This window comes from Natator depressus, chromosome 12 (assembly GCF_965152275.1).
Source record: "Natator depressus isolate rNatDep1 chromosome 12, rNatDep2.hap1, whole genome shotgun sequence".
Taxonomy (NCBI): domain Eukaryota; kingdom Metazoa; phylum Chordata; order Testudines; family Cheloniidae; genus Natator; species Natator depressus.
Genome location: NC_134245.1, coordinates 35682444 through 35709523, shown reverse-complemented (window position 1 = coordinate 35709523; position 27080 = coordinate 35682444). Strand labels below are relative to the sequence as shown.

At 42.9% G+C, this 27080-nt stretch overlaps 2 protein-coding genes across 4 annotated transcripts in view; one reads left to right on the top strand and one right to left on the bottom strand.

The window, feature by feature from the left end:
• ZDHHC7 (zDHHC palmitoyltransferase 7) overlaps nucleotides 1–15162 on the top strand; it is a 55061-nt gene extending 39899 nt beyond the window's left edge. For both annotated transcript variants that reach the window (XM_074968857.1, XM_074968856.1), the window contains exons 5-8: nucleotides 1560–1656; nucleotides 7917–7998; nucleotides 10825–10955; nucleotides 13164–15162. In XM_074968857.1, coding sequence (XP_074824958.1) covers nucleotides 1560–1656; nucleotides 7917–7998; nucleotides 10825–10955; nucleotides 13164–13340 — 487 coding nt within the window. In that variant the 3' untranslated portion in view covers nucleotides 13341–15162. The remainder of the gene's footprint in view (nucleotides 1–1559; nucleotides 1657–7916; nucleotides 7999–10824; nucleotides 10956–13163) is intronic.
• Nucleotides 15163–21755: 6593 nt separating this feature from the next.
• Nucleotides 21756–27080, bottom strand: part of LOC141996893 (hepatocyte nuclear factor 4-beta-like) — a 40469-nt gene continuing 35144 nt past the window's right edge. Inside the window, exons 9-11 of one of the 2 annotated variants that reach the window (XM_074969193.1) lie at nucleotides 24594–24830; nucleotides 23817–23930; nucleotides 21756–21892 (exon numbers count right to left, since the gene is read on the bottom strand). In XM_074969193.1, the coding sequence (XP_074825294.1) occupies nucleotides 21756–21892; nucleotides 23817–23930; nucleotides 24594–24830 (488 nt within the window). Of the gene's footprint in view, nucleotides 21893–23816; nucleotides 23931–24545; nucleotides 24831–27080 lie in introns of both variants that reach the window. The other variant, XM_074969192.1, reaches the window with a different exon arrangement.

The window sequence follows — 27080 nt, the reverse complement described above, 5'->3', positions numbered from 1 at the left end:
AACCTATCAAACATCCATTGTTTTTATTAATCTGTCTGAATATGTTTATTCATAATACACCAGAACTATTCATTTATTACTGTTGAAGTTGAAGGGATTTAATTTCTTTGCATATTCCACAAGAAAATCTGTAACTGTACAAGTTCACCTCATTAAATTAGGAAAATGAAAGATTTATTACTTAGATGGTCAGTTTGGGGAAAGACAGCAACAAATGTAGCAACTGTTTTATCTTGCATGTAGAATGTAGAGATTTTGATTGGATTCTTTTGCAACTAACTTTAAGAGAAATGTGTTGGTTGATAGCCCTTAGGTACTATATGGTCTAACAAAGAGACGTGGTGAGAGATTTCTTAGAACAGTTGCCAGAAATGTCCAACAGAACTCTGTCCACATACCTATTCAAGTGATACCATCATAGGACCTAATCACATCAGCCACGCTATCAGGGACTCATTCACCTGCACATCTACCAATGTGATATATGTCATCATGTGCCAGCAATGCCCCTCTGCCATGTACATGGGCCAAACTGGACAATCTCTATGCAAAAGAATAAATGGACACAAATCTGACATCAGGAATTATAACCGAATGCATCCGATGAAGTGAGCTGTAGCTCACGAAAGCTTATGCTCAGATAAATTGGTTAGTCTCTAAGGTGCCACAAGTACTCCTTTTCTTCAAGGTGCCGCAAGTACTCCTGTTCTTTTTTACCCAAAAAAACAAAAAAAGGCAGATACAATTTGAAGGCATGCATTGAACAGCCTATTGATACTAATCCAGCCGTGGATAAAGATGATGCTACATCTGAATGTATGTTATATATCCTATGCTACTCCTGATTGAATCTTTTGTAATTTTAATGATATAGTTAGATTTTATTTTTGAGAAATGAGGGAATTGACATTTACAAATGAAGTTTAGACTGTTCTCTGAAGCATTTTGACTGTGCACACGTTCAGTATATTTGATGGAGCTGTGTGGGTAGTAAAACAGCTGTGAAAATTTCTGGAGACATTGAAAATCTCCCTTCTTGCAGATATTAGGTCAACTTTTCTATATTCCTAACCAGATTTACAGTTTGGATATCTGTACGATGAACTAGGTACTTTCTGCCAAATACTGCTTTTGGCTGTTGTTTTACCTTGAATCTGGAGAGGATTGAAGCTCTACTTATATGGTGTACTCATAGCTACATAGTTATTAAAAAAAATTAAAAATACACATGATTGGATGTACACACTTATCCTTTTTGGAGCATGTCAATATTCATTTTAGTGGATATGAAACAAGTCTTTTGTATAAAGTCATTTACTCTCAGAAGTCTTGGCATAAATTTTTTTGAAAAAAACATTGCTCTAAATTGGTAAACCACAACAAACAAAACTAGTTAAGACCTTTTGCTTTTTTCCCTTCAGCTTTCATTAAATTCTGCTTATTAATTTTTTGCTTAGACACACTACATGTTCTTTCCTACAGTGAAATTTAAGATCCTTTTAAAAAAAATATTAAATAAAAAGTGCCCATTTCTTTCTCTTCTCCCTCCTCCCCCCAAGTATTTGCAAGCGATGTATTCGAAAGATGGATCATCACTGCCCCTGGGTGAACAATTGTGTAGGAGAGAAAAACCAGAGATTTTTTGTGCTGTTTACGGTAAGTACAAATTACCAACAAATTGTTCTAAATGTGAAAATTGACTATAAGTAACAATTTTTCACATACTTACCCCAGGATTAAATTGCTTGCTATTTATCCATACCTTTATTCTTGGGGAAATTCTGCATCAAAAAATTAAAAATGTTGTGTACAATATTTTAAAATTCTGCATATTTTATTTTTCAAAATAACACAATATAATCAATCTAGTTTGTTATTTTGCTAACAGGTATTTTGAAATGAATTGACAAGTATGTCTCTAACAATATAGACAACAAAAGATTCTGGAAGTGTTTTTTGACAAATAGATTCCTTAGTAGGCATATTAATACAGAATTTTGAATAATCATTCATATAAACTACAGTACATAACCATATTTTCCACACCCTCAGAAGCAGTGCAGAGGCTCGAAGGAGAGGGAAGTAATTACTGGGAAAAAGCCTGGGAATGAACCTGGAGGGTTGTTGGGTGTGGGTGGGAGAAATATGGAACAGTTTTGTGTGGGGGTTTTGGAGGGCAGGGGGGATTGTTATGGAGTTGGGGATCCTCCCCCATGCAGACTCTGGCTGACCCCTAGCCTCTCCCAGTCAGGCACATCTACCCCTGTGCCTGTGTCCCTGCACCACCACTCACCCCCCCCCCCCCCCCCGAGACCCCATGTGTCCCTGCATCCCCACTCCCAATCATCCCCTGTTCCAGTCTGTTCCCCTAATGCCCCTCTAAATCCCACTCTGTATCCCATGGCGCCTCACCTGGCAGGGCTCTGTGAGGAACCCAGCTTCTGCTCTCTCCCTGTCAGCTGCTGACCACTAGGTGGCTGCCTCTGTTCTCGTGCCACAGCAGCCCCTGGTGGCAAAAGGCATAACTGCAGAGCCTCTCCAGCAGAATGTATTTTCTGCCCAGAAAAATCTGTGGGACATATGTATTCTGTGCAGGCACCGTGGTGAAGAATTCCCCCAGGAATACATACTGTGGATATGCAGCATTATACCATTTCACTGTTTGCAGTATAATGTTCTATTACACAACACAGTATGTTACTAGTTTTTAAAGTTCGCAACGTGACATAATTATATGCCTGGGGGCAGGACTTGGATCAGGCTATAATATGCTGGTACCTCGCTCAAGCTGTGATCTTGTTCTGCAGAATCTCAATCTGTTTAGGGTGGCAAAGAAAATCTCGTATGTGAACTGATTGTGATAGCTACATGAATCTGCAGTAAGCCTTGAACAGTAGCTCTGAGATGCCTGGTAGTGATTTTAAACTTCATTGTTAACAATTTAATTCCTCATGTAAGAAAGGAGAGGGAGCATACCTACGTCTGAACAATTTACAGGAGTGACTTCTTTTGGTGCCACAAGTGAGTGTTGTTTAGGAGAGGTCACTTCTTTCCTTCACTAAAGAAGGAGCCTGGTAGAGCCCAGTTGGGAATTGGAGCCCCACTGAAGGGGACATAAGTCCAAGGAATTGAAGCAACCATATTTGAGCATCTGCACAACAGGCTGAATGGCAACTTACATGGGCAGACCTTGGATGAGTACCACTGCCCTTCTCCTTCCCCTAATTTCTCCCCTGCCTTGGAGAGGGTATTAGTAGATATTAGCCATGCTTGTTTTAATCGGGTGTTTGAGTCAAGTGTTTCAGTAACTTAAAATCCATTAGTTCTTCTTCGAGTGCTTGCTAATGTCAATTCCACATTAGGTGTGTGTGCCGTGTGCACCATTGCTGGAGATTGTTCCCTCAGTTGTATCTATCGGGCCAGCTTTAGTGCCCTCTGGACCCACGCGCTTATGCGCCGGTATAGGGGCGCCACCAACACCGCATCCTCCTCAGTTCCCTCTTACTGCTCAAGACAGTTTCTGGAACAACTCTTGCTTTGGCAAGGCATTCTTCTCAGTGGTTTCTGCCTCTGTTTCATAGTTTGTCTTAAGTATAGTTGTAGTGTATATATTGTAAATAGCATTAGTGCAAATAGTTAGAACCCCAGTCTCCTTATCGTCAAGGGGCTCTCTTCGCCGCTGGACCAGGCATGCCTGGTCCACGGGTTTCAAACCTGGTGCCTCTTGTGGCAAGCCTATGCCCATGAGCAACCTATACTCCCGTTGTCTGAAGCGTTTGGGAGAATGTCCAGTCTCCTGTCCGCCACCAGTGTCCAGACTCTCTCTGCATCGAATGGAGGCTGAGAGGGTACCGCTCCACCATGTTCACTTCAGGAGGGTTCTTCATCTGAATCTGAGGTAGAACCATACGTCCAGCCTAAGGGCCACCACCAGCATCCATCCTGTGTACCACCCGACCTCAGTACAGGTCCTCCACTGGCGCCTGGCCAAGTGAACAGTGGCCTATGCAATGGCAGTACTGGAATCTTTGGGGGTTTCCCCGGTACTGGGTCCACCTTCCCGCCGATCTTACTTAGTTGCTTCTGAGAGGTGGACTCCCCCTCCATCCTGCTCGGCATCGAACCGCGACTCCGGTACCAACCCCAGTATCCATATTCAGGATGTAGCCCCCATGGATGATGTTGAGGCTGAGGAAGAGAAAAAAAACTCCTCCCTCCGGTACAAGCCTCTTCCTCCTGAGATGAGGCTGTCTCAGGGCTGAATATCTTGCTTCCATAGGATGACTTCAGGGCCTACCAGGAGCTTCTAAAGCAGATAGCAGCTATCCTGGGGCTAGAGATTGAGGAACTCAAGGAATCATCCTACATCCTTGTTGACAGTCTGGCTGCAGCAGTTCCTTCTGAGGTGGCCCTGTCCGTTAATGAGGCTGTAATGGGTCTAGTCAAGGCCCTGTGGCAAACCCCTTCTTCTCTGTCCCCCACCTCGAAGAGGGCTGAGAAGAAATATGTGCCAGCCAGCAAGTACGAGTATCTATACTCCCACCCCTCTCCAGGGTCCCTTGTTGTATCGGCGGCCAACAAGGAGGCAGACGGGCGCTACCCCCAAACAGAAGGACACAAACTTGAGCTGTTGGGAGGAAAGTTTATTCGACAGCTGGTCTACAGCTGCATATCACAAACCAGCAAGCCCTACTGGGGAGATATGACTACAATCTGTGGGACTTCTTGTCCATGTTCAAAGACTCCCTGCCTTGAGTTCTGAGGCATAAATTCTCTACCCTCTTAGAGAAGGGTAAGAATGTTGCCAAGGCCTCACTCCAGGCGGTACTAGAAGCAGCTGATGTGGCGGCAAGGACACTGGTCTCTGCAGTAACCATGAGGCGATGTTCTTGACTGCAGTCCTCGGAGCTACCTCACGAGGTCCAACGGTTGATCCAGGACCGCCCTTTCAAAGGCTCCTCATTCTCGGAGCAGACGGATACAAAGCTCCATGGCCAGAAGAACTCAAGTGCCACCGTCAGGTGCCTGGGCCTCTATGCTCCGTCAAATTTTGAGGAAGCACTTCAGGCCTCAGCAACTGCCCCGCTTCTCGGCTCTGCCTCTGAGACGGGAACCCTTTAAGAGAAAGGGAGGAGGTAACAAACACTGTTAGCCACTGCTTTCATCTCAACCTCACTTCCTGGGTTTCATAGGTACTCCGGTGGGCCCAAGCAGGCCTTTTTGAAGGTGCACCCAAGGGCACTATACTAGTCCCCAGTTTGGACCCTACCTCCCCATTGGTTTTGGATCGATTATCTCACTTCAGCCCGACATGGTTTTGCCTGGGGCACATAGCCGTGTACACTTGCATGGTCTGGCACCCAAGGCCGTGACTCAGACACCTGCAGATGTGGTTGCTTCAGTGTACACCCCAAACAGACACCATTTGGACTCAGTGCTTACTGTTCAGCCCCCATCCTTGCTTCCCCCATCTGATGGAAGCAGCTCCTATCGGTGTTAGTGGGCCTCCCCTTCGTCACCCCCTGGGTGTCCGTAGTCCTGGATGCTCCCGACCTAGGTTGGGAAGTCCACCTCGGTTCACTCAGGGCCTGTGGTCCCAGGAATAGCTCAGGGCGGTCCGCTTAGCTTGCCAAGTGTTCCTCCCACAGATCCCAGGAAAGGTAGTGCAGATACTGATGGACACCACCGTGGCTATGTTCTACATCAACAAACAGGGAGGAGCCTGATCCTCTGCATTGTGTCAGAAGGCCATTCATCTATGGGAATTCTGCGTGAAGCACTCCACGCACTTCAAAGCTTCACATCTTCCAGGAGCCTGGAGAATGCCCTGGCAGATCACCTCAGCAGATCCTTCTTCTCTCACCATAAATGGTCCCTTTACCTAGAGGTCACCAGGTTCATCTTCCAAAGAGAGGGGGACCTCCCCCATAGACCTGTTCGTGACCAAGCAGAACAGAAAATACCAATAATTTTGCTCGTTGCATGGGCACAGTCTGGGCTCCCTTTCCGTCGTTTTCTTGCTTCCATGGACAGAGCTACTATTCTGTGTATTTGCTCCGGTTTCTATGGCTCACAAGGTCCTCCTGAAGATCAAGCTTGATGAGGCGAGTATTATTATTATTATTATTATTCTAGCCCGAGCGTGGCTCGGCACGTTGCTCCCGCTCCGCCCACACCTGACCTCACAAGACCACGGTTGGTTACTGCACCTGAACCTCAGCTCCCTTCACCTAACTGCATGGAAGTTGAATGGCTAAATCCAGAGGAGCAGGCCTGTTCAGAATAAGTTCAATAGGTCTTGCTGGGTAGTAGGAAGTCCTCCACTAGGGCACCTACCTTGCCAACTGGAAGCAGTTCTCAATATGGTCATCCCATCGAGGCATCTCTCCGACTCAGTCTTCCCTTGCATCCATCCTGGACTACTTGCTCCATCTAAAGCAACAAGGTCTGGCTCTCGCATCCATCAACGTGCATCTAACAGCAATTTTGTCCTTCCACCCACCAGTGGGCGGTAGATGAGGGTTCTCTCATGAGATGACATTGCTTTCTTAAGGGATTGGAGAGACTTTACACACATAGGTTCACGAGCTGATCCCTATGTGGGTTTTAAACCTGGTCCTTTCGAGACTCATGGGTCCTCCCTTTGAGCCGCTAGCATCGTGCTCTCTGCTGCTACTTTCCTGGAAGGTCGCCTTCCTGGTAGTGATCACCTCATCCAGAAGGGTCTCTGAAATCAAGGCCCTTGCGTCAGAGCCTCCATACATGGTGTTCTTCAAGGACAGAGTCCAACTGCGCCCCCACCCAGCCTTCATGCCAAAGGTGGTTTCACAATCCCATAGCAACCAGGCCATTTTTTCTGCCGGTCTTCTTCCCAAAGCCTCACCAGAATTCAGAAGAGCAGCAGCTTCGCTCATTGGATGTTAAGTGTGCCCTCACCTTCTATAACAAGAGGACTAAATTCTTTCACAAATCCATACAACTTTTTGTAGCAGTAGCAGAAAGGATGAAAGGACTTCCAGTGTCAGTCCAGAGGCTCTAATCCTGGATAATCTCCTGTATTCGGGCATGCTACAAACAGGTGAATGTCCCATCTCAAGCAACCCTAATCACTCACTCTGTGAGAGCTCAGGCCTCTTCAGCGGCATTCCTCCTGCAGGTTCCAATCCAAGACATCTGAAGGGCTGCAACTTGGTCGTTGGTTCATGCCTTTGCATCCCACTACGCCATCACCCAAAAGGCTTGAGATGACTCCAGGTTTGGAAGAGCAGTGTTGCAGTCAGCATGTCCCTGAACTCTGAGCCTGCTTCCTGAGGTACTGCTTGTGAGTCTCCTAATGTGGAATGGACTTGAGCAAGCACTTGAAGAAAAAACGGTTACTATCCTTTCCGTAACTGTTCTTTTGAGATGTATCTCTCATGTCCATTCCATGACCCACCCTCCTATCCCTCTGTTGGAGTTGGCCAGCAAGAAAGAACTGAGAGGATGTGGGACCGGCGGCGCCCCTTATGCTGGCGCATACCCGCACTGCTCCAGAGAGCGCTAGAGCCAGCCTGACTGATGGGAGGAAAAATCTCCGGCAGCGGCGCACGCGACATGCACACATACCTAACATGGAATGGACATGAGCAACACATCTCAACAGTTACAGAAAGGTTAGTAACCCTTTTTTTCCACTTTATTACATTTGTAATTGTAATGTGATCCAGAGAGCTAATAAATTAGTGTACATTGTTGTACTTGCTGAAATTTTTTTATTTGAACTTTGCTGGAGTTGGTTTTACTCTATTTTATCCAATTAATAAACGATACTGCACCCAAGCATGTAATTTCCTAATGATAAAAACTGGCTGCAAGGAATGTCTGCTTTACTGACTGACAAAATGATCAAGACTAAGCAAATTTCTATTTATTTCCAGATGTATATAGCCCTAATTTCAGCTCATGCACTCATTCTGTGTGGGTTTCAGTTTTTCTCTTGTGTCCGAGGACAGTGGACTGGTAAGCATGTGTTTATTTCTACCACCATAACCAAGCAGCGTTTATAAATAAAAAATGTTTGCAAATGTTTCAACTGTTTAACGCGAAGTGCCATGAATGTTCTCTTGCCTGCTCGTGCCATCTTATTTTCTTGTGTGGTGCTTAGTTGAAATTTGCTAATTCCTTCATGCTTTCTTGTGCTTATTAGTATTCCAAGGCAATGTTTTGGTGCACCAGAGCTTGCTGGACTGTCAAGATCATTGGGAGAGTTATATGGCTGAAGGAATACCAGGGTCATTAATGCAAGGGGATGGAGGATCATTGCTGTAAATACCAGGGAGGGCATGTGGATGAGGGGCTCAAGAGTCATCTTGAATAATAACAACAACTAGGGATGGGCTCTAGAGTATAGGTGAGGCACATTTCATAAGGCTCTCAATACTGGGGGAAGTCCTAGGACCAAGTAAGGGGCTTAGTTCATTGAGCCCTGGGTGAGGGTATTCAAACATAAAATGCCTTACTTCAGTCTTTCATACACACATCTTTCTTTCATTTTTTGCATGTTATTATGCAATTTGGAATGTGCATGGCTCATCTCTAGAGGAACCTGTCCAAACTGCTGTGTGATCTATAGTGTCTTCATGCATACTGTGAACAGATTGCTACTTTTAACAACTTCCTCAGCACTGAAATATGGAAAGAACTCATAATAAATCCCTATCAACCGTCTGGAATTTATGAAAGCTTAAAAAAAATAACCGAGTCGTACATGCTTCTTGTAGTAGTGTCCCTTTGAGTGCTCCATGTCAGGTGTCCCTGCACCTTTAATGGGAGACATTTGGTAGCCATGCCCGTTCAACACTTGGGCACATCCCACACATCCTCATGCCGCTCGCCAAGGCTGCATGGGGCTGTGGGGACGAACGGCCTTCAGTTCCTTCCCAACTGCCTTTGGCCAGAGATGGAATCTGTGATGCCTGTTCTCTAACACTTAGCTTTTTTTCCTCAGATAGTTTCCTCATAGTTACTTAGCTTATGTTGTTACAGTTGTTCCTTTTATTTCTTCCTCTCAAGCTATTAAAAAATTTTTAAAAATCATTCATAGAGAGTAATGTAGGTTGGAGATCTCCCCTTGTAGGGGTTAACTTTTTATTAGTTTTGCTCAGGAATTCTGGGCTCTCCTGGGATTCAAGAGGAGTTTCTTCTGTTATGAGGCTATTCAGATAAGTGACCTACACTCCCAGCGCCTCTGCTGTCTGGGTGATACTCATATCCCCAGTAAGTGCAAGATCTGTACTTCCTTCAAGGGTAGATCCTGAAAACACAGAGAAATTAAGTTTAAACTTCTAATGATGGAGCAAGCTGTATGCCCCAGTACAAGTAGTGCCCCGTCCACCTCAAGATTTCAGTCACCAAAGATCAGTAGAGAAGTATGCAGCACCGAGTAATCTACAGTACCAAAGTCATCATCTAGGCTTGTGTTGTGCAGGAGGTCGGACTAGATGATCATAATGGTCCCTTCTGACCTTAGTATCTATGAATCTACATCTGCCTCTAAATAGGAGGCGGTATAAGGAGTAAATCTCCAAGAAGCTCTGTCACCGTCTGACAAGTAGGCTACAGAGACCTCAAGTCCCAATGGGAGTTCCATGCAGGCTCCAAATGAGATTGGTATCACAAAGGCAAAGAGGAGTCTGTCGTCTAAGACAGACTCCAGTACTGAGTTCAGACAGGACCAAGGACTGTTCACGTCCCTAAGTTACTGCGGGGAGCAGAGCCAACTCATCCCATGCCAAGAGCTTGGTACCGCTGCACGGGTACCAAATTCATGCTCCACAGGTTCCCACTCAGCCAAATCTTTGATACCATTGGTACTGCAAGCTTTTAGGAACCCTAAGGATACCTTCTGAGCCAGAGTCTCCTCTGTTAACGAATGCTTGGGGTTTGTCAGTCTCAAGACTCTTTCATTAACCCCTCTATCACCTAGAGCAGGGAGGGGTTCTCAAACTTTTTTGTACCGCGACCCGCTTCTGACAACAAAAATGACTGCACAACGCTGCGTGAGGGGCGGGGGTGTACCAAAGCCTGCGCCCAAAGCCTGTAGCCCAAGCCCCACCGCCCAGGGCTGAAGCCCTTGGACTTCGGCCCCAGACAGTGGGGCTGGGGCTTTGGCTTTGGCACTGGGTCCAGGGAAGTCTAATGCCACCCCTGGCCCAAATTTTTCCTTGCTTAACTAATGAATGGACAAAAAAGCCAGTGGGGGAAGAAGGGGCAATAAGACTTTGAGCAGCTCCTGATTCCGAGATACAACTTAATTTTCTTTCAGCACTACACAAGGCAAGCAAAACATAGCAGCAAGGGTGAAAAATCAGGTAGATATAACAGCCAAACAGGAGCAGGCAGGGCTCTCGTGGCTGCAGTTTTTGTGTTGTGTGCTGAATTCATGTCTATCTGCCCTTCACTTTATATCTGGTAATGTGTGTAGCCTGGGCTAATGTTGTACAAAGTCTTACACAAAGATGCTTATTGGCTCTCAAATTGATGTAGCCTTGTGGTTACCCCAGGGCAAGACACATTGATGCAGTGCAATGTGGCATATGACAAGGCAGGACTGCAGTCACTTTCAAATTAGCATTTACTTGTCCGATGAACTGAATTGTCTAGAACTATACAGTCTGTGGGGCGGACAGTAAAATCTGGAGTTGAGCTGATTTTGCCACTAAAATAAATACAAACCTATTTTATCACTTTGTATTGAAGAGGAGGCACACTGTTCTGGAGTTGCTGTTTTGCATGGGTTCTTGGTGTGATTTTTTTTTTTCATAACTAAGTTTATTCTTTTCACAGAATGCAGTGACTTCTCTCCGCCTGTAACTGTGATCCTGATGGTCTTTTTGTGCCTTGAGGGTTTTCTGTTTCTCACTTTCACTGCTGTTATGTTTGGCACCCAAATCCACTCAATATGCAATGATGAAACGGTAAAACCTACTTCCCTTGCTTGGTGTAATAATTCTAATATAAGACTTGACTAGATATAGCTTTATTTGCATATGATAGAGGGGCTTTTATGATGGTGAAAATATTCAAATCTTAAACACACATCTATTATTTCCCCTGCTACTGGGAGAATTAGGAACAATTATTTGCTTTTGCTAACAAGCAGATGTGTAACAAATGTGTTCTCCTTTAGTATTGACTTCCCCCACATGATGCAGTAGGGTGAGACTTTCAAAAGCTTTTAGAACAAGTTGCATTGTCTTTCAGTGGGGCTTGTGCTCCAAGTGAGCTGTAGCTCACGAAAGCTTATGCTCAAATAAATTGGTTAGTCTCTAAGGTGCCTCAAGTAAATTACTTGGATACTTATGAGTGGGATTTTCATAATTCTTAAATTGTCACCAAAAGTATACATGATGTGCCTAATCTGGGATTAGAGGTGTGCTTTTTTTACACCTTTTTTACTGCACTGAAATGTCCTGGCTGATACTTGGTGTTAATCCATTTTCCTCCCCAAATCCCAGTGTAAACATTGGAAGAATGTCATCCAGTGTGAGTAATTGACTGAAGATGTAGGGGAGTTGAGTTCACAGTGGCATCCTGAATTTTCTCAGCTGATGCTGCTTTGCAAATGTTGCACTTAGATATTGAATAGCTGTATGCTTTACAAAAGGGAAAACAAACGGTGCGTGTTCCAGTGTCATTAGTGGGAAGTGAGTACTGTAAATGATCTGATTTGAGTTGAGATTCTTAATGGAAGTTTTATTTCATTTTTGTCTAGAGTCAATAATTGTAGTTAACAGCTTCTTATTAGCACAGATCCCTAGCATGCGGTGCAGCTAGTGTTCTTTTTAGCTTTTTGTGGTGCTTAGTGTTTTGTTTCTCATGAAATACTGTTGCAGAAAAATATTTTAATAAATATGCAATGTATTCAGCAAGCTTTCAATACTTACATTGTGCTGCATTCCCCCACAGCTCAGTGAATCATTCTGATTTCTTTCTTAGAAAGAAATAGCACTAATTTGTTTCACGCACACCGGTTCGGTGCCTGACTGCGTTTCTGCACAGGGTTTGCAGTATTTCTAGTTTAGACCCCCACTTCTCTCTTTGAAGTTTTGGAATAGCCTTCCAAGGGAAGCAGTGGGGGCAAAAAATCTATCTGGCTTTAAGATTAAACTCGATAAGTTTATGGAGGAGATGGTATGATGGGATAACATGATTTTGGTAATTAATTGATCTTTAAATATTCATGGTAAATAGGCCTAATGGCCTGTGATGGGATGTTAGATGGGGTGGGATCTGAGTTACCCAGGAAAGAATTTTCTGTAGTATCTGGCTGGTGAATCTTGTCCATATGCTCAGGGTTTAGCTGATCGCCATATTTGGGGTCAGGAAGGAATTTTCCTCCAGGGCAGATTGGAAGAGGCCCTGGAGGTTTTTTGCCTTCCTCTGTAGCATGGGGCACAGGTCACTTGCTGGAGGATTCTCTGCTCCTTGAAGTCTTTAAACCACAATTTGAGGACTTCAATAGCTCAGACATAGGTGAGGTTTTTCAGGAGTGGGTGGGTGAGATTGTGTGGCCTGCGTTGAGCAGGAGGTCAGACTAGATGATCATAATGGTCCCTTCTGACCTTAGTATCTATGAAGGGGGACAGGAAAAAATCTGTGGGATACCCCAGCTCTGGCCATCCCATAATGGGGAGGGCTGGATAGAGTTCTTTCTTCAGATCATGGTGCTGGTCTTCCATTCAGCATTAGAGGTTTGCTGGAGAGAAATGCAAGACACTTAGTCCTTGCTGGTCTTGGCTAACGGCATCTTCACTTGTACTCCTTAATATAGAAGTGCACTGTACTGCTACTAGATACCCTTTTGACTGCCGGAATTTGAGTTGTTCGTACTCTGAATCTGATGATAGTACAGTAATGATGCTCCCTTTTAATCCAAAACTTTGTCTAACCAGATATTTCATGTTGCCATTCAATTTGCTTAAGATTTTTAATGTTCTATAGCAGCCAGAGGTGTGCATGTATCTGGTTAGTCTGTTAACCTTTCTTTAGGAAAATAAAGTACAAATGCGAAACACTGTTAAAATTGATGATTTAAATCAAGGTTTCCTATATCTTGATTTAAATCAGTCCACCCTGCTGGCTATTAAGTGTATAACTGTTTGTTTGTTTTAATTTATGTGCAGGAGATTGAGAGGCTTAAAAGTGAAAAGCCAACATGGGAGAGGAGGCTACGTTGGGAAGGGATGAAATCTGTCTTTGGGGGCCAGCCTTCAGTCCTGTGGATCAATCCTTTTGCAGGATTTCGAATCAGGCAACTTTTGCTGAGAGCAAAGAAAGGGGGACCTGAGTTCTCTGTGTGAGCCTTTCTAATCATACTTGAACTTGAAAGAATACTATATAAATATTTATTTGGGGCCAGAAATGGCTGTCTACATATAATCTGTGACCAACTGAAACAAACAAGACATTTGCTTGTAGCAAGCAAAGTTTTATAGTCACAGACATCTCATTAACTTTCAGAAACGTAAACTGGATGCTGTAATGATCTTTCAGCAGGATAACAAAAGAAAGGTGTGTAACCACACTAAAGAAGCCAAAATGTCATCATACTACTGTAACTTATTGTTTAATGGGATTAATTTTTGCATTTTTGTTGAACCGTTTATTTGATAAATGTTTTGGGAATTTGTGTTTTATAAAATTATGAACTGAGGTGCAGTTGTCAATCATGAGATCGAGTAGTTATGCTGAAAGCCCATTTTAAATGGCATCAAGCTTTCTAAATCCATTAGTTTTCAGGGAATAATGACTTATTCAATCCTTTAATTTTATTTTTGTTTTCATTTGTCCTGATAGTCAAAATTATACTGTTACATCCCACTTCAGACATGCAGTCCTTGCATATTAATAATTCGAGATTTGTGCACGTGGTAACATAAACATGTCAGATGCACTCCTCCAGCCCTGCCAAATGTTCTCCGTGTTCACAATAGCATGTCTTGTATTTGGCAGTATTAATCTTAAATGGCATTTAGGTAAGTTCTAAATGTGCAGTAATCAAATATTTTTAACTTTTAGCTATGGGTCAAATTCTGCCCTGTGATACTTGTCTTCAATTCTCAGTGCATTGACTTTAAAGGAACTTGTGTGTGGGTATCTGAGGGACCAGTGACTAAATCTTCCTGTAGGATTAAAAATGAATGTATTGCAGATTGGTATAACTTTGATCCAAAGAACAATCATTATTGTACGGTCCGGAGGCCCTTTTGTTTTTGTTTTTTTTATTGTATAGATTTTACATCCATTCAGAAATTGGTAAACAGTTCACCAGTCACTTAAATAGAGCCATCACTGAACGGAGGGAGACTTTCTTCAGCGTTAGGGAATGTAATCCCAGCCTCCTTTGTGCAAATACAAGAAATCTGAGTGTAAAATGGAAAATGAGTATACAGTATGTAAAGGGAAAATTTTTCCATTTCGCCATTTTCCAATCAAAACTGATTGAAAACAAAAGGAATGAACAGTGTAGAAATATAACTGCTTTTTGTGGGTCTGACAAATAACAGTAGTTCTAAGGTGTGTTCCTAAATCTGCAAGTAATGACACAAACAATCTGCAAGTGATGAAATACAGCTGAAAATGGATTCTCTAAACACTACAGATAAATACTAAAATTCTTCTATCATTACTTTATTCTCTTTGAATTATCCACCACACAGCAGGATAAAGCAGGAGCTTGAACTGTGCCTGGAAAGTAAACAGCTCCCTGTTCTGGGACTTGCCTTAAACTTGTCCAGTTTTTGTTTTGCCATTAGCATCAAACAAGTTTATCCCACCTCAAGCAGTATGATATGCTCAAGGATCTGCCATTAGTAAGTTTACATTCACAGACTGAAAATATGCTTTCTTTTCTTAGTGACTTGTTTCTCCATTTCTGTACAAATCTTTGTGGAATCTTAATTCTTAATCATACTGATTCTTCATCACATTTATGTCCTAGTATGTGTCCGTTTACTAAGGGATCCATTCAATATACCATGGTCCAATTAACAAAACTGTGCAATACTTCAGAAGATGTATACAGTGCTTAGGGAGTAGGTATGTAATATGGAGAATTGCCAGATGGACACATCCAATAAAGCCACAGACAGATGAACAAAAATACATGTATCATGTAAATGAGGGGGAAGGTTGGAAGTTGGACAAGAATCTTTGAATATGCAGTTCAACATCCTCCATAAATATTGGAGAAAAATTTATCTGGCTTTGTCACGAGGCTTTTAGTATGTATATTGTTTAATAAAATATACTGATGAAAATCAGAAAATACCATTTAAAGCAGTTGAAACCTGTGACTTTGTGCGTGTGTGTGAAATCAAGTTGACTTGGCTTTTCAAACCCTTGTTACATTGTAACTTTTTAATGTAAAAATAAAGTAATGAATAAGTCTAAGTTAATTAACTTCCACTCCCTATCTCGGTCATTATCTTTAGCTGTGCTTATTTAGACTGGAAGCTCTTTAGTTCAAGGACCATGTCTCTCTGCCTTTTAGATTTACAAATACACTTACTAAATTTCTCAGTGCATGTGCAAAATGTCGTAAATTACAGATTACAAAACCAGAAGGGACCTGCTGTGATGATCCAGACTGACCTCAAACACACGCTAAATAATGACCCTGTGTCATGCTTAAGGACACAATCCATTTTAAAGGCATTCAATAAAATGGCCATCTGTTATTGTTCAGCTTCATGGCCACACTGTGTTGGCAATCAAAGGGAGAAGCTGCTGCTGCATTCTCTGGATTAATTAGTACTGGTTGGGTAACAGCCACCTATAAAACAGGGACTGTCCATGAATACAGAACGAACTCCCCCCTCCCACCTCCACAAAGTCGGATGATCCTCGATGAATTCTTTCCTTCAGAGATTTCATTTCCGTAAAACACTGTATCTGTTTGTATAGACGGTGTTTAGTCTCAAGCAGTGGTCTCCAAAGTGGGGCGCGCAAGACCATCCCTGGGGGTGCACGGCAGGAGGAGCGCCGCCGTCACGGCTGCAGCCACGCTCCTGGACCTTTTGATTCTTCAGCGGCCGCTCGGCTCTCCCCGTTCCATCTTCGGCAGCACATTGGCGGCCGATCTTTTTTTTTTTTGCTTCCCTAGAGCTGGCCCTGGGGGTGTGCGATCCAAAAAGACCACTGGTCTAGAGAAGACTGAGAGGGGACATAACAATTTTCAAGTACATAAAAGGTTGTTACAAGGAAAAGGGGGAAAAAATTGTTGTTCTTAACCTCTGAGGATAGGACAAGAAGCAATGGGCTTAAATTGCAGCAAGGGCGGTTTAGGTGGGACGTTAGGAAAAACTTCCGAACTCTGAGTGGTTGAGCACTGGAATAAATTGCCTAGGGAGGTTGTGGAATCTCCATCATTGGGGATTTTTAAGAGCAGATTGGATTAACACCTGTCAGGGATGGTCTAGATAATACTTAGTCCTCCCTTGAGTGCCAGGGGACTGGACTAGATGTCCTCTCGAGGTCCCTTCCAGTTCTATGATTCTATAATCATACAGTTGTGGTAATCCATATTTCTTGATAAAATGTATCCTTACCTCTTCCTAGCCATGCAATACATACAACTAAAAATTTAAGGTAAGTGACAGATGCGGAAGCGGGGTACGTGCATAACTTTAAATAGTGCGGGATACTTAGGGAATAATATTTTGCATTCTTGTAAATTGTAAATCTGAGTAAAGATTGATGCATATTATCTCTTCTCACTTCAAAGTATACTGGGCTGGAAAAGGTGTGCACTACTGTCTGTTCACTAGTACTTTGTAACCGGTCTTAAAACCTCTTCTGGGATTAAAAAAACATTTTTGTTTATGACTTTGTACAAATTGGCATGTTGAAATATTGCTCACCTTTGCGTACTTCCTTTCCACCAATCAGGATGGGAAAGTAAGGTGCCAAACCAAACTGACTCTCAAACAGGCCGAAAACTAATTTGTCTTCTCAGCTGTTGCCTATGTATTTGGCTTTTTTTCTCTAAAAGGGGGTGTGGGGTAGATGTATTCTGGATAGGCAGCTGCCTAGGGCACATCATTTCAGGCAATAGCTGTAATTCTGCCATTCCCAAGAAGCTGTGTACAATGATTTCCAGGTGACCATCCCAAACACTAGCTTCAGGACTGGGAGGCTGGCCAGCAAAAAGAAAAGTTTTCTGCCTTATAGAAGAAAAGGGTAGAGGAAGAAGATGATGAGCCACTTGAAGAAGGGAAAGAGATGAGGGACCTATTTTGGTGGCCTTGGGAGGAACTAAACTGTTCTCTACTGAGGGCCCCAATACATCTGGGGTCAGCTCTTTCCCTCCGTTAGAAGCAGTTTTCTACTTCTTTGAAGTATTCTTTAAACTGCAAACTACCCTTTCCATTTATATTGAAGACCATAGAAGATGGTCTTTAATATAGACTTAATGATAGGGGAGGAATCAAAGATGGGGAGGAGGCAAAAGCTGTTGAGAGTGCAGAGGTGGGGAGTCTTACCTTAAGGTAAGACAAACTACCATTTGATATTTTACTTGTGTAGCTTCCTGGAGAAGTTTTAAAACCAGAACCAGTTAATTCTGTAACTGTCCCCTTGAAGCATCACAAAATAGTCTTGTGCAAAACAAGCTTTGAAAATCAAGTAGTGGCTTTTCTTTAACATGGATACTTTGATAATTGGGATATTTCAGTAAACTCTTGAAAAGTAGGAGCTAAAGACGACGTGTTGCAAGACTTCTGCTTGGCATACTTTTGTTCAGTTTTCAGATGTCTGCTAAAACGGCTTCTGAGCCTCAACTGAGGCAAAACCTACCTCCTGGTTTGCTAATCAGTAATAAACACCTTATCCCAAACAATGCAGCCTCTTTCTTTACACTAGCTGACTCAAGTCTCTGGTTTTATTTACAAAGCTGTGAAGGCTCCCATCACTTGATCCTTTTTTCATTCATGGCAGATTGTATAGAAAACTACCTGAAATGCATTCATAGAAACTCGTGCTAACACTTTTAATTGTATTTTGTAGCTTGTTTTAACAGTTTCTGATTTTGAGAAGTTCATAGACTAGTAGTTAAGCTGTACTGTAGCCTCATTTGTCTATAAAGGTATGTCTGTCTACACTGCATTTGGGAGTGAGTCTTCCAGCCTGTTTAGACAGGCTTGAGCTAGTACACTCAAACTAGCAATGTCGATATTCTAGCTCAGGCTTTCAAGCACAGGAGGTTGGCTGGACTTGAGAGCCTGAGCTTCTGGCTGAGCTGAAATGTCGACAGTGATGCTCGTAGTGCTCTAGCTCAAGCCCTGTTAGTGTGTCTGCCTGGGCTAGAAGGCTTGCTCCCAGCTGTAGTGTAGACATCCCCTAAGAGGTCCTTCTGTATGTTGCCATGTGACTCAAGTGGCAATTAAACTTCTTTGCAATGCTAATAGAATATGATGAAAAAAGCTGGTGCTTTTTATTTTGAAAATGTCGTGAGCTGAACTGTCTATATTCAGGTATAGCTTGCTGGTTATGTTCTGAATTTCTTACAGAAATAGGTACTGCTACTAGCAGTCCTTTCAGCATTTGGAGTAATTTGTATTGCAAGGGTATTTAGTACCAAAATAACAAAGTGGATGGTCACCACCACCCATCACAAATGCATAGTCCAGTTATTAATATAAGTGAAAACTTATTGTGTACTGAATATTTCAAGTTTCCTTTGGCTCTATAATACGGTAAGAAGTTGAAGAATATTCAAGACTATACCTTAATATTTTCCACATGCTTTGATCTGTTATGTAAAATACATATAAATAAAACATTAAAGAAGAGGTAACACTGTGCTTTCTCGGATATCTGTTTGTTTCAGTGAAGCAATAGACATGCTGTTAAAGTACAGAAAGGTCTCAAAATTCATTCTTGCACCTTTATTTAAAAAAGAAAATTCAGAAATCTGGTACAGCAGGTGCTATAACAACTTCCAAAGCATATTTGAATACACCTTAACAAATACATTAGAGATGTTTTGAAAAGCTTTTGCTCTTGCGGGGGGGGCCTGTGGAAAGGCCAAAGAGGGTGTTTCCTTGTGAAAAATAATTCCAGCCAAGCAGTGGGGTTTTTTTTAACAGATAAGAACACAGTGTGTTTAGTTATGAGATGCTAACAAAACCAATTTGCAAAGATTTAATGTGATTCCCTCTTTAAATGTATTTACAAGATCAAATATCAGTATGTTGCCATAGCAAAGTATTTCCCCCCATCCTGTTGAGCCATAAAGTACTAACTACACAAAGCTTATAAGCTATTGCGTGGCTTTGTGGCTATGTCCAATTAAACAGGTTGGCGTGTGTTACTTGCATGCTTACCAATATCAGTTTGTTTTTCTAACCTTTATATGCTTTGGGTGAAAATCTTTAAAGAAAGCATATGCTCAGGAAAATCAGTGCAGAAACTTGAGCAACTTGCTACTAAAATGATTCGCAAAAGCAAAGTAAATCAGAGTGTGGAGCTTTTCCATCTGAGCTTTGTTTATACATTACCATATTAACAATCTTCAAAGAATGGAATGTTTGCTCACTTGGTAGATTTATATTTAGCTACATTTCATTCGTTGCCACTACAAGAGCTTTGTGCAAATCAGATCGTGTACATGGAGGAATGGAAGTACATAATGCTATGTTTGTACACAATGCATGTTTTATACTGAAAGGTTGGTTGTTGATTCACAAACTAAAATCAAAATATTCTTCTAGCTTATTGACATCTAAGGCAATTTCACAGAGTGCAAATTTGAGGTCCAAAAAGTACATCTGTTATATTACAAATTGGGTTCATAGACTGGATAGTCAAGGGTTGAATTTCTGCCTTGTGCAGCACTGGGAAAGACTCACAGATCATTAAAGTGAGGGAACTAGCTGCTGTGGGAAGACAGCAGTATTAATAACAATTTCATTCTTTCCAACTGTGAGCTTATTCCTGTTCCTTCAAAAGCATGTTAAATGTTCAGTGAACTTTTGTCTATGTAAAAAACAAAGTGTTTTGGTTAGTTGTCTTGAAAGTACTGTAGGCAGCCAACTAAGGTGGTATCTGGCTGCTTTTTAAGAATACTTTTCTTGTATACGTTTGTTATTCGAAGTAGTTGGAGCCTGGCTAACTTAGGAATTACACAGTAAGTACACAGGTTTCAGAGTGGTAGCCGTGTTAGTCTGTATCAGCAAAAAGGAGTCGTCCTTGTGGCACCTTTGGTGAGCTACAACCCACTTCATCGGATGCATGCAGTGGAAAATACAGTAGGAACACACACACACACACACACACACACACACACACACACACAATGAAAAATGGGTGTTACCATACACACTATAATGAGAGTGATCAATTATGGTAGGCTGGTGATAATAGCTGTGAAAAAATATATATATACACACACACACACACACCTTCCTACTGTATTTTCCACTGCATGCATCCGATGAAGTGGGTTTTAGCTCACGAAAGCTTATGCTCAAATTGATTAGTCTCTAAGGTGCCACAAGTACTCCTCATTAAGTACAGTGATATCCCATGATGTGTAAGCACTGAATAAATTTTTTTCAAAATATATAGTTCAGTGACAGATCCTTGGGAGAGCTGCTTTAAATAAAAATTTTAAAAGTCTGCATAATTCAGGGCTGTGAAGTTTTTTTTTAAAAAGGATGTTTTCATACTGTCTGCTCCATGAAGCTACAGCAAAACTATATCTACATGCTAGGGAAAGTATCTTCATGTTTTAAGACTGTCATTTTTTTTTCCAGATATGGTATGAAGCCAAGATGTCTACATGTGCATAGCACAAGCCTTTTTTGTTGGTTCCTTACATGTATTAGCAGTTGCATTGTTCCCAGGAATTATCTGCAATGTCATTATGATCAGCTCTCCCACCAACACATTAGATATATAAAAGACCGAATGGAAGTACAGAAATGCAGAAGCTGGGTTCCAGATGTATAAACAAATAGTGCCTCCTGCAGAGTACACCAAGTTAGTTAGAATAAAGAACACTTTTTTATCCTTCCCAGGATGTTTGTCACAGACCAAATATGGGCTTCAGGTTTCAAGAATTGTTATATTTCAATAGCTGAACAGCCCTAAGAACGGGTTAGTCTAAATATAAGATCCGTGATTCATAATCCACAGCATTATATGTTCTTTACTAACAGCATAAAAATCTTGTACAATACCAGGTCTGTGTGAAATAAGGAAGCCATACTCTGCAGGTTATGAAGAGCACCTCTGATCTATGCTTCCGACAGGCTTTCTAGATTTAGCTTGAATGACAGCAGGAGTGATGGGCGTGTACTTCAACTTTTAATAGAAACAGACGTCCTCACATGGCCTATTTGAGCTATAGCATGCTCATTAACAATCAACCATAGCGATATGAGATACGTATTTATATTTCTGTAGTCAGGACCCCCCAGTGCTGTACAAACATGAAGCAAGAAGTCCCTGCTCCAACCAGCTTTGTCTTGGTGGTTCTAAAATGAACAACAGCATCAAGTCCAGGCTCCTCCAGTAAAGAGGGTGATGATATAGAGAGAACATTGGTGAGCCAAAGTCTGACAGTGCCGTTTTAATCACTGACAGGAAAGGGTGTCATCATGAGATCTTATTATAAGCAGACAATTGCTGGGCATTGCCATGGCAGAAAGCAGGGATGGTTTAACTTTTCATAGGGACATTGGGTATTGCTGTTGGCTTCTTTTGCCTGTCCCTTATAAAATCTCTTGCTTGGGTACGATGGTCTGAGGCAGTATTTTCACAAGGGCCTCTGGCCCTGGGGTTGGGCCTGGTTTGTAGTCTTCGCTTCCTGTGCTGGTAGATGGAGAAGGAAGGGATGTTTCTGGAGATGCTGCAAGGGAGAAAAATAAAAACAAAGAATTAAAACATATTGGGAGACAACGTTTTGAATAGCACGGTATCTGCTTAAAGACACCAAAGTAGAGTCACAAGGATCAAGACGGTGGTGTAGATGCAAGTTCATGAACAGCACTAAATGCAGTACCTTAGCATAGTTTCTTGGCTATCTTGAGTTGTCTTTATGAAATAACTAAAGATGTGCTAGCTTTAAAAACAATCCTCAATAGTTGATATGGTTAATACCTTTTTTCATAACAAAATTTCTAAATTGTTTTATTAGATAATTTTATTTAGGAAATGACTCTTTGATCGTGGGGACCATGTAAGTTCCTAAGTGTCTGAGGCCTGCAATCTGTAACACATTTATTCTCACAACACCTCTGCAAGGTAGGGAAGTGCTAATGGCTTCATTTTAACAACTTCTGTTAGAACAGCTTCTGTTCTTCAGCAACCACTCTCAACATGCTGCATAAGGGAGGTGAGGCTCATCGTCCCCATTTCACAGATGGGGAACTGAGGCATTGAGAGACCAAATGACTTGTCCAGGGTACCACACGCAATCTGAGGAACTGGACCCAGCTCTCGACTCGCACCAAAACACTAGGAGGACAGGTGATACCAAAATGGTGGGGTAGCCTGTTGTGAATGCAGGTAGCCTCTTCCCCCTTTCACTTTGTGATCAGGGACTCGGTGCCGGGTGAGTTATTAGGAGTTTTACCAAGCAACAAACTGCATTGTCTTATAAATAGTACTTGGGAAAATGTGTTCCCACTTCAAAGTGCTGATCTTTAATTAGAGCAATGACTCTCTTATTGTGCTCTGTGACTTGGTGGTAGGCTGCAGAGTGCTAACTGGTCACATGATGCTGGCTCCCCTTCTTGTGCCTAGCTGTTAGTTTAGCTCAATTTTCGATGCTATTTATCTTAGAGACATTATTGCTAATTATTTTTCTGTGCACACATTTGCCGTAGTTCCTATGAGTATGAGCGGAAGAGGTAGTTCATGGGAATGGGGAGAGCCAGTTGTGCACAGCATTTCTATTAAGTTTCAGTCCACGCTATGGAAAAAATGTAAGAGGGGTAGAATTAGGGCCATCTGCCAATTCAGTGAATACCAACCTTAAGCTACCATGAAAGGAATAATAAAATCAGTGGGCTTTCTTAAAAAACCTCAACAAAAGTTTACTGGAAGCTTTAAAGATTCTATACCTAATGAAATTGCCTTTCACGCAGGTTGAATGGTATAATTTCTATTTTGCTGACAATTTACTTCGCATATAATAAAACAGATCGCACTGGCTACTGTGTGCCCTACTTTCTGAATGTTTACACTTCTACCTTTGTGCATAAAGAATAGCATTGCCAATGCTCCTGCTTTTTATTGAGAGTCTCGTGCTATTTGGTGGTCTTAAAATCCCTGCTCCTGGATTCAGCTTTCATGTATAAAAAGTAAGTTTCTTGCCCTTATGGTTGTGGAAGAAACCTGGGAAGTGTGTAACCTAAAGGTGTAAAAACTAGAAGGCAAATAAAAAGGATCTGGAGTTTATTTTTAAAATCTCATGATTTGGAAGGATAGGGTGGGGTTGACATGATTTTTGAATGCTTGGGATGTTGGTTGTGAATATTTTCTTAAATTATAAGTGGAATGATGACACTGTCATAATAGGGCCTAGTGAGATGTAAGACCCAGTGCATTGTCTTCAGTGGCAGTTTTCCTGGCTAAAAACTAAGGAAGGATCCTGAGGTTTAGACCCCTATTTTGTCTCCTGCTGCTGGATTTAACACATGACAGGTCCCATTTAGCCCCACAAAGTCTAAGCGTGATGCTTAAATAAACCAAACTAAGCTTATAGGCCCAGCAGCTTCCTACCCAATCCCCGCACTATGCCTGCCAATAGCATAAAGATGGACACCTACGGTCTGGAATTGTGTGAATCACAGAACTCATGTTTGGTAAAGCTACGTGTCCTGGCAGAGGTTCCAGGTCGAGGTTGGAAGGTCCTGACTGGTATTGTACATCAAGAGTGGTTCCTGCATAGGAGCATGGAAAAGAAGTCATTCTCCCCATTGTTGTTAAACTAAAAACCAGCAGAAGCATTCCTATGACCTGAGGCACGTCGCACATTTTTACAGGGAGCGGAAGAATTGCTTGTAGCGGGATCACCAGGAGAAGTATCCCCAATTTCCTCAGTCCCCTGCGTCCCCTCCTCCTGCTCCCCTCTCACCTGGGGCACCCCACCATTTCCAACTGTGACACTGTCGTCTTAGTTACCTAAAAGAACTTGATTTCTGCTGCTCCCAGCTCCAGCATTTTGGCTACTCATCTGTGGCCAATCACCCTGTTTGCGGGTGCCCCCAGTTCAGCCCTGAATATGATGTTTTCACAAGGTTACAATTTGCTTTTTGTATTACTACAAAATGTTGTACCCTTGAAGGGGGGTAGAGGGGTGTCCGTTCCATGCATATGCTAATGAAAAAAGGGTCAGATCCTCAGCTGGCATGAATCACCATAGATCCATCAGCTTCAGTGCCAATGTACATCAACTGCTGATCTGGCTCCAAAGTCTCTTTAATTTGATCAACCTGAGGCATCCCTAAATACGGCATTGGTGTTAGCATTGTTGTTAAGGCCTTTGAAATACTCACGGTTTTCAAGGCATGCAGGGAAGAAAGAGGATCTCAGCGGGGGCGTACCTCCCAGAAGCATTTCTTGCAGCAAGCTGTCAATCCTCGCCACACCAAAGAGTTTCATGAATTGGACCTGCTCTATCATTTGCCAGGTGATGCTCTGGAGCGGCGGCAGGAGGAGGAGAATGTCGCTGAACCGCCCTCGCGAGTCGTACTGCCGGTCGTTGATGTAATCCTCCAGGTTGACCTGCACCTGGAATCGCATGTTCTTCACCTTGCCAGGTTCGCTCAGGCCTTTACAGTCTGAGAGATAGAGACAGACAATTTACCCTCTCCACACACAAACACACACAAGCTGGGACAGCTCTCACAGTCAGCCAGACTCTAGAAGAAAAGATTAAATACACCGATATGGCAAGTGATGATGGTTTTTTAAAAAATATTTCTCCTTTAGACTAGAAGTTGGAATGGCTCTAATGTGGCAACGTGGCAGCTCAGTGTTAATCTGGAAATAGTTCACATCCCACAGGGAGCAGAGCAATGTCTAAAGGGAATGGTAGGAAAATAGGAGTTTGAGTCATGCGGATAGCATGATTAACAAGCATTGGTGATGGGTATCAGAGGCCTGGGGAGGCTAAGCCTCCCCTAACCCAGGCCCTGGGGCCCTGCCCACACTCTGTCCTGCCTTCCTTCTCCCTCTCCCCTGAAGCTGGCAGGGGCTTAGATCCAGCCGGTGGCCTGGAGCTCGGGGCTTGGGCCCACCGGCGGCCGGGGTGGCCAGGGACAGCCTGGGGGTTAGGCTGGCCAGCACGGCTGGGATAGGCTGGCCAGTGGCTTGGTGTGGCTGGGGCAGGCCAGACAGGGCTCCTCTGTCTGCAGGAGGGGGGCTCTGGGCTCCAGGCTTCTCTGGCCATGGGGGTTGTGGCCTCAGGCAGAAGGCATGGGGCCAGCGGGCTAGCCTCCCTGGTCAGGGGCGAGGGGAGGGTGGGTTTCACCTGCCACCCATGTTAACAAGCAAAAGGAAAGATATGAAGAAGAGGAGATTAAAATTATTTATACCCCAAAAGAAGTGGGCAAAGTGCTGAGGACCCAGCTGCTGCCCTTGAATTTAGTGCATGCTCAGCTCGTCTGAAAAACCAAGTCACTTCTTTTGGGGCATAAATATGAAGTTAGGGGCCTGTCTTTTATTTTTCAAAATCATGGCCAGGATTTTTAGGCCAGAACAAAGGCTGTTCCTTGGGGTGTAGAGGCCTGTGGGGAAATAGATTGTGAAGGTGGAGCTAAGAAACAGCTGTTGCCTGAATGCCTCGCGTAAATGTGGTACAGATTTTCAATAGATTCCCCATAGATTTTTCTAGTTAAGTTCAGAGTCTTGCCTCGTACCTTCAAAGCACTCCACAGCCTGGGCATTCCACAGCCTGGGAAATCTGAAAGATTGTTTTAAAGCTCCAGGATGAAGACTGCGGTTGACAACTCCCCTCCTTTGGCACAATGGAACCCTCAACATAAGAGTAAAGCTCATCTGTGTGGGAGACACAACTTTCTCGGGGGGCTGGTCTGAGACTGCTGCATGAACTCCCCCAGTAACTAAAGCCCTTCCCACACTGTTCCACTTTCCATTTCAGCTGCGAGGCACGTTTCTTTGGCCTGCCTTCCCCAACATCAAAACAAAGCTACAACGATATTTATAGTTGGGGGGGGGGGGAAAACACTACCAAACTAAGACACCCCCTCTGTACAAGTGTCTCGCTTGGGGGAGGCTGAGAGAACAAACAATGTGTGACGGCTGTGTAGTCACATTTCTTAATGCAATACTGGCAGGCGCTCAGATACTAAAGGATGAGCTCAGTATAAAAACCTATATAGAATAGTAAAGGGAAATCGGGATCAAAAACTATCTATCCAAAGTAGTGAAAATAATCCTGAATGGCTTTGGGAGCCATCCAGTGCATGCTTCATGAGAGACCATCCTATCCTCTTGGGGGACTTCAACTGTGTAATTATCTTTGTGGGAATGGTACAGTAACCCGAAAGGGCTAACTGAGAGATCACATGCAGGCTGGGTCTGAAATACACTGCCCTGCTGGACCAGGAAAGAGGCTTTGTATACTGTAACTAATGGAGATGGTACTTATGGTAGCTGCCTTAGCTTTTGCAGCGTATAAGTCTAGATGTGATATGCAGTGCATTTCTATTATTTTAATTGGATTTTCTCTCTCTGTTCCTAACAAATCTTTTCTTATGCCAGTCCAGGTGGTTTTAGGCTGTTTAGAAATTTCACCCAGACTGTCCCAAAGAATTGAAGCAACTTTCAATGTTTAAGGAGAGGTAGGTAAGGCTGGGTGCCTGCAGTTTAGTCTCTTCAGGACACTCATGAAGAGTATAGACTAAGGAGTCCTCTCCTATTAGGTATGTTGCTTCAAGGCTGCAGCCCTCCAGATACACAGGAAAGGGCTAAGGGCCATGATGAGAAATGAGTTGAAGACACATACGGTGACAGGTAAGTGCCAGTAGAAGAATGTCTCATTTGGTATTGGCCTAGGTTCAGTTCTC